At 26.8% G+C, this 15,057-nt stretch overlaps 1 protein-coding gene across 2 annotated transcripts; it reads left to right on the forward strand.

Annotated features, from left to right (window-relative positions):
• Positions 2,962-7,100, forward strand: LOC109343685 (E3 ubiquitin-protein ligase ATL6-like). 2 transcript variants are annotated; one of them, XM_019582100.1, is made up of 4 exons: positions 2,962-3,104; positions 3,271-3,874; positions 4,844-5,155; positions 6,748-7,100. In XM_019582100.1, the coding sequence occupies exons 2-4, from the start codon at positions 3,375-3,377 to the stop codon at positions 6,956-6,958; spliced, it is 1,023 nt and encodes a 340-aa protein (XP_019437645.1). In that variant the 5' UTR covers positions 2,962-3,104; positions 3,271-3,374; the 3' UTR covers positions 6,959-7,100. The 2 variants fall into 2 exon arrangements, with proteins under 2 accessions (XP_019437645.1, XP_019437646.1); XM_019582101.1 differs by having other exon boundaries at positions 2,963-3,326.

Here is a 15,057-nt window from a genome sequence, read left to right on the forward strand (position 1 = left end):
TGAGCAAGGTGGAGTGAGATATTCGCTAAGGTAGATATTCTTGTATAGATTTCCTAGGGAACAAGATATTCATCTATTTTAGAGATTGTTGGGGATGTTTGAAATATGTTATTATATGAAGTACCACACTGCCTAACATTAGAATAGAATATTAATGTTATATATTTGACTCATGTTCCTTATTATTATATGCACTAGATATAAGCACCAAATAAAAACACTTCATGGGCACTTGGGTATGGTAGAGCTTGTAATCTTACTCTCTAATAATATTTTGGTAGCCGCTCAATGCTCCCTGAGATGTGGGCGCAATTGGTCGAACTCTGTTATCAAATTCTCTTGTTTTTCCTTCTATGTACTCTATTTGATCACTTGTGACCAAAGTTACGCAACGATCACTTCTGATGTACCAACACTCGTGAGTTCACTTTGTGAAAAATTCACATTTAACATATTAAACATAGAAAAGTTTTGAGGAAAGGAAATGTTTATTTGTGACAAAAAGAAGTAGAATGAGTGACTGAAGGGAGAGAAAAAATGTTAAAAAAATTTTACCCATGAGTTCTTCGGTTTGTGAAAATTTTACCTATGAAAAATTAAACATAGTGAAGTTATAAGGAAGGTAGACAAAAAGAAAATTAAGTGACCGAAGGGAGGTAAAAATCTTATATGTGAGTTCTTTAGTTTGTGAATAATTTACTTGATTGAATGAAGAAAAAAATATTAGAAAAATATTAGCCATAAGAATATTGAAGAATATTTAAGCATATGATTTAAGAGAATAAATATTATATGAAATTAATATTAATTTTAAAAGCCAGAAAATTATATATTAGTTATCATAATTTAATTATAGCTAGTAACATATATCCTACTACAAAATTTACCAAAAGAGTCCCTAAATAACACATGTCAATTTCTAGAGAGTGTCCATTTTTATTATTTTATATGCCCAAACAATTTATATATATATATAGTAGATAAAAGATAGTTGATGTGTTGCATAAGTTAAGTAACATTATTTTAATATTTTGTATTTATTAAGTAAAGTATATTGTCATCGTTTTAGTGATCGAGTTATACTTTTATTTACATTATATTTGTAACCCATCAATACATCACAATTATTTAATTATTGTAATAAATGAGACAAATGAAAAGTATCCAATTTAACCTGTACATGCCTGTTTAACCTGGTTTTGAGTGATTCAATCCGGTTAGGCCTCTAAAACAATTATAGACCATAATCGAAAGTCAAAACTAAACAAGAGCTTGGTTCATGATTCAACTTATCCAACTAGTTACTATATCTTATTTATTTTGAAGTATGGATGATATCTTATATATATATAATGAAAATATATTTTTGTCACTGAAAAAAGAAAAAAGAACGCTTACTTCTAGTATTGAAATGATAAATATTAAAAAAATAATATTGTGTGATACTTATATCTTTTTATATATAATGAAATTATATTTTTATCACTAACAAACAAAACGAAAAAAAGAAAGAACTCTTCTGTTCAGTACTGAGAGGTTCTGCTTCTTTATGTTGATAACATTGCTTTTAATCATAACGTAATGTTACGAGTCTTATATTACGTAGAATAATAAACTCAATGCGTTAGTTAAGTCATGAGACTCTCCTATTTAATAGACTAGTTTTTTGGGTTGGACTCTACTCATGGACTTAAGTCCTAACAATTGATGATTTCATTTAGAGTTGTGTCACAAAATGACTACTTATAGGTTCGATTAAGGTACATAAATGTACTGATAGGTGAGTGAAGCCGCCAAAATAGGAAAGACTATCATTGGGTCATTGTCAATAGAGTGACTTTCTCACATAATAAACTAATATTTTAGGTTGTACTCTTCTCGTGACACATAACCAAACTGAAATTTAGCCCATCAAATTTTGATAAACTTTACAAAATTTACTTTAACAAAACTTTTTAGAAACATTGTATCCCACATTACCATATATTATCCATTTCTTTAGCTTAAGAAGCCATCTTTGTTTGAAAGATGATTCTGGAATATGTCAGTGCTGCCCATAGTTTCTCCAAAAACCTGAAATTGAGCTCCTAGGATATGTTGTCGCTTTTCAAGCTTACATAAGCACATCACATGAAGGAAAAACCAAAGAAATAGAATAATTGTTCGTTTAGTTAAAAAATGTGATTATTAATCTAAAATCAGCAAATTTATAAGTATACTCAAATAAATTTATAATCTATCTATATCTATTAATTTAAAATATCATACCTCAAGATTTATTAAATACCCAAATTAATTATAAACATGTACCATTTTCAAAACATCTATACTGAATCACATGAAAAGAAAAGAAAAAAAATCTACTGAAAGCTCCTAATAACGTGTCATTAATCCATCACAAGAACCAATTTTCTTACTCAAACTTCAAAACCAACGTTGTTAAGTTTACTTAATATCTTTTCTAAAAGTTTATTTTTTTCTTTTCTAGTATATTGGAGTTATAGTTGTTTGTTTGTTTGTATCCAAAATCCCATAACTACACCCCACTTTCACCAGTGCTGGAAAAAAGCAAAACCAACCCTCCAAATACCAACAAAGCATACCTAAAACGTAATTTAATGTGTTTGGAACAACAAATGTAGCCGCCACCTATGTTTACTTTGCCTCGTGGCTCTTCCTTATGTTGCCACCGCCATGCACCTACTCAACCCAACACCTAACACTCTAAATCGAACAAAGATATGATATCCCAGATTATGTCTCATACATAATTATAGGATAATTATAATGAAGTAAAAACAATGCTAATTAAAATTATAATTGACATGTTTTTAATTATATTAGACAACGTATGAAACAGAATATGAGACAACAGATATATATTCCTCCAAACCACCCCTCTTCTTTTTTTCTTCCATCCTTTTATTATTCACTTCACTTGATTGTGTGATCTAAGCTTCAACTACATATAGCTCACTCCACAAACTCATGCTTATGCTAACTAGCTAAGCTATTAATTTTATTCTATTTGCCTTCATTGTTTTCTCAATGTGCATCAATGTTTTTTTATTTTCTATAGCAAGAGACTAATTCCCTTTATTCAAGTGAGTTTCCCATCCCTCTTCTCATTCACTTATAGGGTAAAGTTTTTTAAAATATATTAGGATTTTTTTCTAGCTTAAAATTTTAATTTTCAAATATTAAGACCATCAAATTGTATAGTTCATATTGTTCATACTAATGTTTTTCTCTTTTTTTATTCCAATATAGGTCTACTTGGTTGACAACCAAAAATTAATCTCTTTGAAGATCAAGAAATCATTGAAGTATATATAATTTTTTCCAACCTAGTCTTTCCCATAAATATTTGTAAAATGAAACAAGCACATATACTCCTCTTTTTAGTCCTAGTCATGTCTATAATGACTTTTCATTGCACAAATGCAAAAATAACACAACCAAACCCTCCCTTTGGGTTCACCTTAGGGGAAAATTTAAAGGTCTCATTGAGTGTCATGATAATTGCCTTCTTATCTGCCTTAGTCTTCATGGCTATATTTTCACTATACCTTTGTCATTGTTCCTATAACGACCAATACGGTTCCATTAACCATCTAAACCCAATTGCAGCCGCGGCCGAACTATTTCGCCGCAGCTGCAATCGTCATATAATCGAAAAGTGTCCCATCCTAATATATTCTATGGTGAATGACCTTAAAATTGGCAAAGGGGCACTTGTATGTGCCGTGTGCTTGAATGAGTTTGAAGAGAATGAAGAGATAAGGTTGCTTCCAAAATGCTATCATGTTTTTCATCCTCATTGCATTGATGTGTGGTTATTTTCTCACATGAATTGTCCCATTTGTCGCACAAGGTATTACCATATTATCATGCTTACATTACTTGTTAGGGTCACATCTATGATATTGTTTGTGTAAATTAAAATTTCACAATTTAAAATTTTATCTTTACCTATCCATACAACTATATCAAATTTGATAAATAGTTAACTATATATTGTACCCACATGTACAAAATGAGTATATGATTTAGTTGACACATACTTCAAGACATTTATTATGACGAATCATTATGTGTTATGTGGTACATTGAATTTTATATAGGAGATAGGATAAATAAAATAATTAACACTTGTTTTAAAAGAAATAAGAGAATTAACATTTGTTTTAAATTTTATAGTATGTACTAGGCAATGCTTGTGGGCTCGCCCGCACTCTTTTGCTGGCAGGGCATGCAAATTTTGTCTATTTGTCTATTTTGTTCAGTCCGCTTTCCCGCCAAGTTCATAGACATTTCTAATGGGCAACGCGAACGAGCAATGAGCATAAGAAAGATTCAAAAAAAATATATGATATAATATGATTTAATATCTCGAAAAAGTGTGATGTAATACGATTTAATCAACTTCATATAAAATATTAAAGTTTTTTTTTAAATTTTGTTCTATTCAACTACTTTATTTAATTTATTTTTATTTTTTTATAATTATTTTTTATTTTAAATTATTCATTAATGTGAGCGGATCACCCACATACCCGTTTGTCCATCTTAAAACGGTCATGTTATGTGATTTTGTCTGTTAAAATAGTGCTTCTGCTTCTACTTAAATTTTTGAAGTATTTGTGAACTTGAGAAGTGTAATTAGAGAAATGTGAAAGTAGAGAAAGACTTATTAGATATGTTTTTATAGAAGTTTTTCTCCCTAATCCTAAATAAAGGAGTTGGTGTAAAATATGTAGTGAAGTATTGTTCATTATTGTTTTCTACTTTAACTCACTATTCTTATTTGTCTGTTTCTATGTACTATAATTTTCAACATAAGGCTCACTTCTGATATGGCCAACAATGTCATTGCCACCCCAATTTTCACGTCCAATGAACATGGTACTAGGGGCCGTGAAACAGAGAATGAGCAACATCAACATGTGGAACAAGAAGAAGAAGAAGAAAGACAAAGAAGTACAATTATGGGAACAGAGGAGAATGTATTAACACATGACACTAGTGTTCTTACTCAAACAGTTCCTACACGTGAATTGAGAATAACGTTTGGGAAGTTTCTACTAAGGTCACATTCAACGGGTCACTCTCTCGTGGAAGAACCAGAGGTGAATGTGGATAGACACACTTTAAGGTTTGTTCCTTTATATTTCACCTTCAAATTTTGATCATGTCTTGCTTACTTTCCTTACATCATTTCCAACATCAAAGGATTCGAGTAAGGTTGGAGTCTCCTCACGTGCTTAAGGAACAAAGATATGTTATAAACTTTATATCGTATAAATAAAAATATGTTATATCAATTAAAATTTTAAATATTCATTATTTTTTCTTCATTATCGTTAATGAGAAATATGATTTAAGATATAGATTGAGACAATAAATTATTTTTCATGTTTAAATCATAGCAATTAGTGTTTTTTATTGAGAAGTTATTGTAATACTACTTTTCCTTAAAATCAAAGGTATATGTTTAATATATTGTATATACTACATGCAATTTGAACCAAACTTATGGGCCGTGTTGGCCTGAACTTATTGGCAAGCATCACATGAAAAATGGATTTTTTTTTTCATCCTAAAATATCCATCTGCCATATTTGTCTACGAATGGACAAAATAGATGGGCAGCAGACATTATTAGAAAAAGTATAGAACTTTAACTATGCAATTGTATATGTATTTTATCAAATGTAAGAAAATGTGTTCAACTTGTTATATATATATTTATATATCAAATGTGAGAAAATATTATCTTTTTCTTATTATATATATGCATTTGTATTTATGTATTATATATGTATATATACAATTCATTTTATATTTTGTATGTAAATTATGTACTATATATATTTTGTATTATATATATGCATTTCATTTGTATTTTATATGTTTATTTCATTTGTATGATTATTTATTATGATAAATACATTTGTATCAAAATATATAATCTTTATTTTGTAAAAATAATGTATATACATTTGTATGTATTTTTTTAATTTTGTTTAAAGTTGTCTGCAAGTCCACCATGCACATATTTAAGATAAATAAAATATGATATTTCATGCCTATTTAAAAATGGGTATATACTCATATCTATCTTAATTTAGATGGACATTACTTGAACATAAGTAGGATAGACAAGACGACCTTACTTACCAATATTAATTGACTGTGAGATTTAAAAATAAAACTTAGACATGTTATTCTTGGTCAAACTGTTTTATGATACAAAATGGGCACATTAAATTGAAAAATAAAGTAATAAATGGTTAAATTACTTTTATTAATAATGAATATTGATAAGTTCTCCAAATACTCATATATTGAATAGGAAAGATATATAATAGTTTATGAGTTTTATACATTATTATTATATAATCATTATTCATATTTAACTATCGTGATTTTTTAAAAACAATTTAAACAAATGTTAAATAATATAGTAATTGTATATATGTCTATACACTAAGTGCATAGATATTACATTAATATTAAACTGAGAATTGTTAATATACTTAAAGAGTTTAAAATTTGTTTACTGATAATGTAAAGTTTTTTATACTGTCAGTACATCATCCACTATTTATTTGTATTAGTTTTGTTTGAGAATCAATAGTAATTAACAAATCAATGATGAATAATTTACTGACAGTGTACAAAACACTTATACTGTCAATGTATAATATTAAATCTATACTTAAAACATTAATTATTGTTTATAAGGTTGGCTGAGCACGTGAGAAAGCAGATTGTGTGTTTGAGAAGGAACGACGTCGCTTTGCCAGGAGTATGGAGTTCAAAAAGAACATGGTCATCGATGACTCCACCATTTGTTTCTAGTGGCTGGAGTGAAACGACGTGCTGGACACCACTTAGGATGTCGTTTTGTAACACCAAGGGACCTCAAAAACCGTTCCATCTACTTCCACTTTGAGTCTCCATTTCTATCTTCTTTGTCCATAAACATCAAGAGTTATTGAATTTTATTCCAAGTATATGGTGAATATTTTTATGTAAATATTAAATTAGTGTTAGTTTTATTTTATAAAATGGACTTGCATTTATATGATAAAATTGAAGCATAGGGCTATCCTATATTCAAATTTGAGTTCCCATACCATGCACGGAAGAAATTAGTTCAAATAATATTTTGCTTCAAGTGATAAATGTTAATTCCTTTTAAATAAGATATTGAATTTTAATATCGTGCATGGTAAAATGGTTAAAAAAAATTAGGACTTGCAGTTAATTATTGTTAAAAAATCTTGATATGATAAATAGGTAATTATCACTTTAGGGAAATTTTGGTATTATATTTGTTAATTCAATATCTTATGCTTGGCAAATTTCATTATGCATATGGCTCCCTAATTTGTGAAAAAATTCAGCAATTGGTGCAATATTTATGTGACATTTTGTATGCTCTTTGCAATATATATGTTTATATTCTTCTAGCAACTACGATATTTGGGCTATATTACTGAACTTGTAATAATTTGTAAATCATGCACTGCTCAATCAGGATAAGACACTTTAAAGATACATTTTTTTAATATTTATCACCATTATTATTATTTTTATTATAAATTTTTTAGTTTTTTATTGAGAAGTTATTGTAATACTACTTTTCCTTAAAATCAAAGGTATATGTTTAATATATTGTATATACTACATGCAATTTGAACCAAACTTATGGGCCGTGTTGGCCTGAACTTATTGGCAAGCATCACATGAAAAATGGATTTTTTTTTTCATCCTAAAATATCCATCTGCCATATTTGTCTACGAATGGACAAAATAGATGGGCAGCAGACATTATTAGAAAAAGTATAGAACTTTAACTATGCAATTGTATATGTATTTTATCAAATGTAAGAAAATGTGTTCAACTTGTTATATATATATTTATATATCAAATGTGAGAAAATATTATCTTTTTCTTATTATATATATGCATTTGTATTTATGTATTATATATGTATATATACAATTCATTTTATATTTTGTATGTAAATTATGTACTATATATATTTTGTATTATATATATGCATTTCATTTGTATTTTATATGTTTATTTCATTTGTATGATTATTTATTATGATAAATACATTTGTATCAAAATATATAATCTTTATTTTGTAAAAATAATGTATATACATTTGTATGTATTTTTTTAATTTTGTTTAAAGTTGTCTGCAAGTCCACCATGCACATATTTAAGATAAATAAAATATGATATTTCATGCCTATTTAAAAATGGGTATATACTCATATCTATCTTAATTTAGATGGACATTACTTGAACATAAGTAGGATAGACAAGACGACCTTACTTACCAATATTAATTGACTGTGAGATTTAAAAATAAAACTTAGACATGTTATTCTTGGTCAAACTGTTTTATGATACAAAATGGGCACATTAAATTGAAAAATAAAGTAATAAATGGTTAAATTACTTTTATTAATAATGAATATTGATAAGTTCTCCAAATACTCATATATTGAATAGGAAAGATATATAATAGTTTATGAGTTTTATACATTATTATTATATAATCATTATTCATATTTAACTATCGTGATTTTTTAAAAACAATTTAAACAAATGTTAAATAATATAGTAATTGTATATATGTCTATACACTAAGTGCATAGATATTACATTAATATTAAACTGAGAATTGTTAATATACTTAAAGAGTTTAAAATTTGTTTACTGATAATGTAAAGTTTTTTATACTGTCAGTACATCATCCACTATTTATTTGTATTAGTTTTGTTTGAGAATCAATAGTAATTAACAAATCAATGATGAATAATTTACTGACAGTGTACAAAACACTTATACTGTCAATGTATAATATTAAATCTATACTTAAAACATTAATTATTGTTTATAAGGTTGGCTGAGCACGTGAGAAAGCAGATTGTGTGTTTGAGAAGGAACGACGTCGCTTTGCCAGGAGTATGGAGTTCAAAAAGAACATGGTCATCGATGACTCCACCATTTGTTTCTAGTGGCTGGAGTGAAACGACGTGCTGGACACCACTTAGGATGTCGTTTTGTAACACCAAGGGACCTCAAAAACCGTTCCATCTACTTCCACTTTGAGTCTCCATTTCTATCTTCTTTGTCCATAAACATCAAGAGTTATTGAATTTTATTCCAAGTATATGGTGAATATTTTTATGTAAATATTAAATTAGTGTTAGTTTTATTTTATAAAATGGACTTGCATTTATATGATAAAATTGAAGCATAGGGCTATCCTATATTCAAATTTGAGTTCCCATACCATGCACGGAAGAAATTAGTTCAAATAATATTTTGCTTCAAGTGATAAATGTTAATTCCTTTTAAATAAGATATTGAATTTTAATATCGTGCATGGTAAAATGGTTAAAAAAAATTAGGACTTGCAGTTAATTATTGTTAAAAAATCTTGATATGATAAATAGGTAATTATCACTTTAGGGAAATTTTGGTATTATATTTGTTAATTCAATATCTTATGCTTGGCAAATTTCATTATGCATATGGCTCCCTAATTTGTGAAAAAATTCAGCAATTGGTGCAATATTTATGTGACATTTTGTATGCTCTTTGCAATATATATGTTTATATTCTTCTAGCAACTACGATATTTGGGCTATATTACTGAACTTGTAATAATTTGTAAATCATGCACTGCTCAATCAGGATAAGACACTTTAAAGATACATTTTTTTAATATTTATCACCATTATTATTATTTTTATTATAAATTTTTTAATTTTTAATATTGCATAACAAAGGCTAAAAATATATATTAAAATAAAATACAATATAAAATTCAATATCAATATTAAAAACAAAATAACATACAGGTAAATAGAAGTTGTTAAACATGAATTATAGAATTCATAAAATAAATAATACACAAATGTTAAGTTTTATACAAAAGTTTAATAATTTCATCCTAATTGAAGAGCTATGGAGTTTGGTGGTGATAATATGGAGAGTTATGGAGTTTTTGATGCATGAAAGAGTAAAAAATAGGTGAAAGATAAAATTATTATGGAGTAAAATAAGAAGTAGAAAATTTTAAAAAAATCAAACTAACCCAAAATAAAACAACCCATAATTTTGGAGCTTCTACTTTTAGCTTATTTTTTAAATAAAAAACTGAGTTTATTAAAGTTAAACACATATAATTTACATTTTACTCTTATTTTTCAAAAAAATAAGCAAAAATTCACAATTATAATAAATACGAAACATGCACTTAATTAATTTGTGAAATTTTTTATACTCATAATTTATTTTTGAGTGTAATATTTTTTATTATCGATTAAAAATTTATACACAATTACTATATTATTATCATTCTTATTATTTTTTTAAAGAGTCAATAAAGTCATATAATCTCCGAGTACATACAATTTGTTCTCTTTATTTTTTTGTTTTCTTAATCAATCACCTATCTAGAATAGAAAAATATTCATGAAACCAAAGAAAAAAACTTTAAACTTGTAAAACACAGTGTAATCAATTTGTATATTTTACCAACTTTTTTGTTTGGTTTTCATTTATAGTAAATACGTGTTCTTTTAGCTCCTTGATTCAATGTTTCTCTAAATTTAGTTCTTTTTTTTCACATATTGATAACAACTCTTTGATGTACATAAATATTTAGATCCTTTAGGTAATAATGGACCAACCAAAATCATTTTCAGTGTAGAATACAGCACTATGTGAATACTTCATGACTGACACATCATAAACGAATCATATGCTTTTCTCTCCACAAACAAATTTAGAACCATATTCTTCTTTTTCTAACAGTATCATTGTTCCCATTTCTCACCATTCAATATTGATGCCTTAGATTAAAAAATACATTTTTATTTTTTTTAGTGTTATACCAATTACAAATTGAAATGTTGGAAGAGAAAAGATGTATATAGTAGTATTGTAAGAATTTTTTATATTATTATGGAATTATTTATATTTAGTTATTATTAACTTTTAAATATAAATAATATAAATGAACGATAAATAATGTAATATTAATGTATAAATCTTTAAAATTGTGAATTGCAATATCTCCTAGCTAGTGTAGTTGGATATACTGGAAAATTGGCTTATATATTTGATGAATAATAATTCATCTGAGCTGCAATTAGTATAATCATTCAATCCAATGACTTATGCTTTTATTATATATATATATTTATTGAAGAATTTCAATTATTAAGTTATATTTTTTAGTTATGACAAAAGTAATGTTCATGAAACATATTTTATCTTATGGTTTGTAGGTTGTGAGAAATAAGGTTGGAAACGAGATGAACTAAAGCTTAGCTTGCTTTAGTTTGATAATGATTTGCTCAACTCAAAATTTTAGTTTGATAAGAGTTATTTTGTTAGTTCGAGTTTAGTTTGGTTAAAGTTCACAAACTATTATGCTCAGCTCAAACTCGTTTATCTGGACAACTCAAATAATGAATTAATTTTAAAAAATATAGCATAAGATTATATATAAATATAACATTGTTTATATATATATACACAATTATATATAATAATAATATTATATATATATATATTAATAATGACATTTAATTATTAAGTTATATTTTTTAGTTAATATATATATATATGGGGAGTGATCCACTTACTCCAAGAGTAAGCTTTTTAAACTTACTCCTCATCCTAGCCATCAATTCTAGGGAAATCCAATGGTTTGAATTAGTGAGTAAATCTAAACCATTAGATGGCTAAGATGAGGAGTAAGTGGATCCCTCATATATATATATAGCAAACTCATAAATTTAACGAATCGAACTCTATCCAGTTCAAGTTCAACTCGTTTATTTAATGAGCTCAATTTCCAATTCAAATTTGGTTTATTTGGTTCACTAACCAAATTTTTGGAGTTAAATAATGGAAAGAATGGTTGTGTTAATTATCCAACTTATTTGAACTTCAATTAACATTTCTTTATCATTGGCATATTATATATATTTCCTCTATTTTTTTAAATTAGTGCAGAATACATTCACATTCACTTACCCTATTATTTTTTGGAATATTCACAGAATTTATATTGACGATTGAGCATCCAACTTATTATGTCTGTAAAAAAATATTTCCATAAAAGAGAAAGCATATATCATGTATGATAGGGATATATGATAGAATATAATCTAATATTTGTGATTTATTTATATCTAAGATCCCACATAAGTGCTAGGTCTCGATAGGTGGTGCAAGTAGCATGTTTGATAATCTTTCTGTCTTTTTAGGTGATGTTCTTAGTCAGCATTTATTGATAAAAATATTCCACTTTCCGATATTTTGGTTTCAAGTAACAAAGACCTAAATAATTTGTGTTAAGTGTTTTCTTTACATATAAGTTAGATCATTATGTGGATTAAGTTTTTAACTATACAAATTCTCTTTTGATAATTTTTTATCGACAAAAGAAAAGACCATATTATTAAATATGTACTGTGTTGAGGATAGGAGATCGTAATATATGAGTGTGATAAAGTGTGATAGATGAAATTACATAGATACCAATTTTTGTTCTATTAATTATATAATAAAAAAAACTCATTTATATTACATGTTATATTTTTTTTCACTTTTTTCTCTCTTAAAAGACTGCATAATACTACTATGTATCTTCCTACACGATATTTTTACTTTTATACTATATAATAAAAAATTCCTTCGAGCCACATGTTAAATCCTCCTTATATTTTCCATCCTAAAAGATTATATGTTACTATTATGTATCACTCTACACCATATCTTTACTTTTTATACATTTTGTATTTTAATAGTTTAATGTTAATATTGATTAATTCATATGTTTTCTTATGGTAAAAAGTAAAATTCATTGAACAATATTTGAATTACTCTAAGAATTAGAATACTTTTCTTTCCATCAAAGATTTGTGATACTCACATTCTACTCAAATTTTCTCCTCCTAAAACATTGCATGCTATTACTATGTATCTTCCTACAACACATTCTTACTTTTTATACTATATAATAAAAAAACTTTTCCCAACTACATGTCAAATTCTCCTTACATTTTTATATCCTAAAAGGTTATATGTTACTGTTACGTATCATTCTACACCACATCCTTACTTTTTATACCGTTTACATTTTAATAATTTAATGTTAATTAGTGATTGACTTCTATGTTTTATTATGCTAAAAAGTAATAATCATTGAACAGTGTTTGAATTACTCTAAGAATTAGAGTATTTTTCATCTCATCAAAACTTTGTGATACATTTTCCATCGAATTTTAATATCACATTTTAGATTCTTTAAATTTTAATTTTTCCATATTATAATTAAAAAAATCACATTTGAAATTGAATTTTTTATTACTTTTAACTATTTTTTAATAAAAAAGACTCATATAATATCACGATTTGATTTGCCTATTTCATTAAGAAAATCATATTCGTGAAAATATCATTTAATTTTCTACAAATTTTAAAATATTTATTTTAAAAAAGTCACATAATATTATGTTTCAGTGTTCTATTTTCATTAGAAATTTCAAATTTAACCATTTATTTTTCTTATGTGTTTGAACAGACAAATACAAATCTAATACGTGTGTTCTTAAGAATGTGAATGCACGGATAACATGTGTGTTTTAACTATGTGAATGCACGGATAACAACGGATAACATGTGTTTTCTTAATAATATAAATGTACAAGTAACATATGTGTTTTTAACCATGTGAATACACATGTAACATATGGTCTTAACCATGTGAATGTACAAATAATATATGTTCCTAATCAGCGGCAAAAAAAATATTGTGTTATACAAATACATAAGTAACTTGCTCATTTATATTAAAACTACTTTATAATCAAAGAAAATTTGTTTCTTGAATATTAAATTAGGGCCGGCGATTATTTTATATAAATGAGATAAGAATGAAAATATTTTAAATAAAAAATATGTAAAAGTATAAATGATGCTAAATACAATATTCTATTTAAGATTTGAAATACTTAGAAACAAATTTATAGGTGAATGAATTACCAATAAGAATTTACTTCAATTGATAACACATGTATATCAGTTTTCTTTCCTTATGAATTAGAATCTAGATCCTCTCATTTACTGAATGATCTAGTAGTGAAAATGATCCAAGACCCATGAAACTTACCTATAAAAGTAAAGATCATAATTCAATCTTTGGAAGTGACAAATATTAAGATGGATAACACATATCTTAAATTTTTTTTTGGACTTATTCAAGTGTAAAGTCTTACATTGGACATAAGGGGAGTAGAAGAGTTTATTAGTATAAAAGACTCATAATACTAATGTTATAAGTTTTGCTTCAAGACATGGTATCTCACTTATGTCTCTTCATTCTCCTCATACATATCCCGGTAACAATGGAACTCCCCGGTAGTTGGAGGCTCTTCAGTCACAGTTTTTTGTACTACCATGGTATCCCTCACCTAAGGAACTAATACTTTTCGACGTCCGTGACTGCCCCTCTCAACAAGTCTCGCTCCCACGAATCAAACTTTTCACCTTGAGGATACAATGAAGTCTTACATCACTAGATCAATGTCTTGTTAATACCCTAGTCCGCTCCAACATAAATAATTAATTTCTAATGCAGCTGAGATTTTGCTCCTCCTTCTAAAAATAGAAACAAATTGATATTCAAATGCATGACTCACTCGGTTTTTATATTTAACCTATGCTCTTGCTATCATCATGTAGTTACTTCACTCCCCCAAGAACAAAAATTACCACTATTTTTCATCCCAAAAATATGAGTTGCATCTCACATGAATTGTGAATGGTAAATTTCTTACTTGCTTGTGTTGCCAAAAATCACTATCTATTATTATAAAAGGGAAAAGAACACATTGTAGTCGAGAATAAAGTTGTATCAATAATTTAAGACCCCACTCTCAAGCTTTAACCAAATTAAATTCCAATGCAAAGATGCATTGTTATCAATCATATACATATAATATCAT

Source organism: Lupinus angustifolius, chromosome LG03, assembly GCF_001865875.1.
Source record: "Lupinus angustifolius cultivar Tanjil chromosome LG03, LupAngTanjil_v1.0, whole genome shotgun sequence".
Taxonomy (NCBI): domain Eukaryota; kingdom Viridiplantae; phylum Streptophyta; class Magnoliopsida; order Fabales; family Fabaceae; genus Lupinus; species Lupinus angustifolius.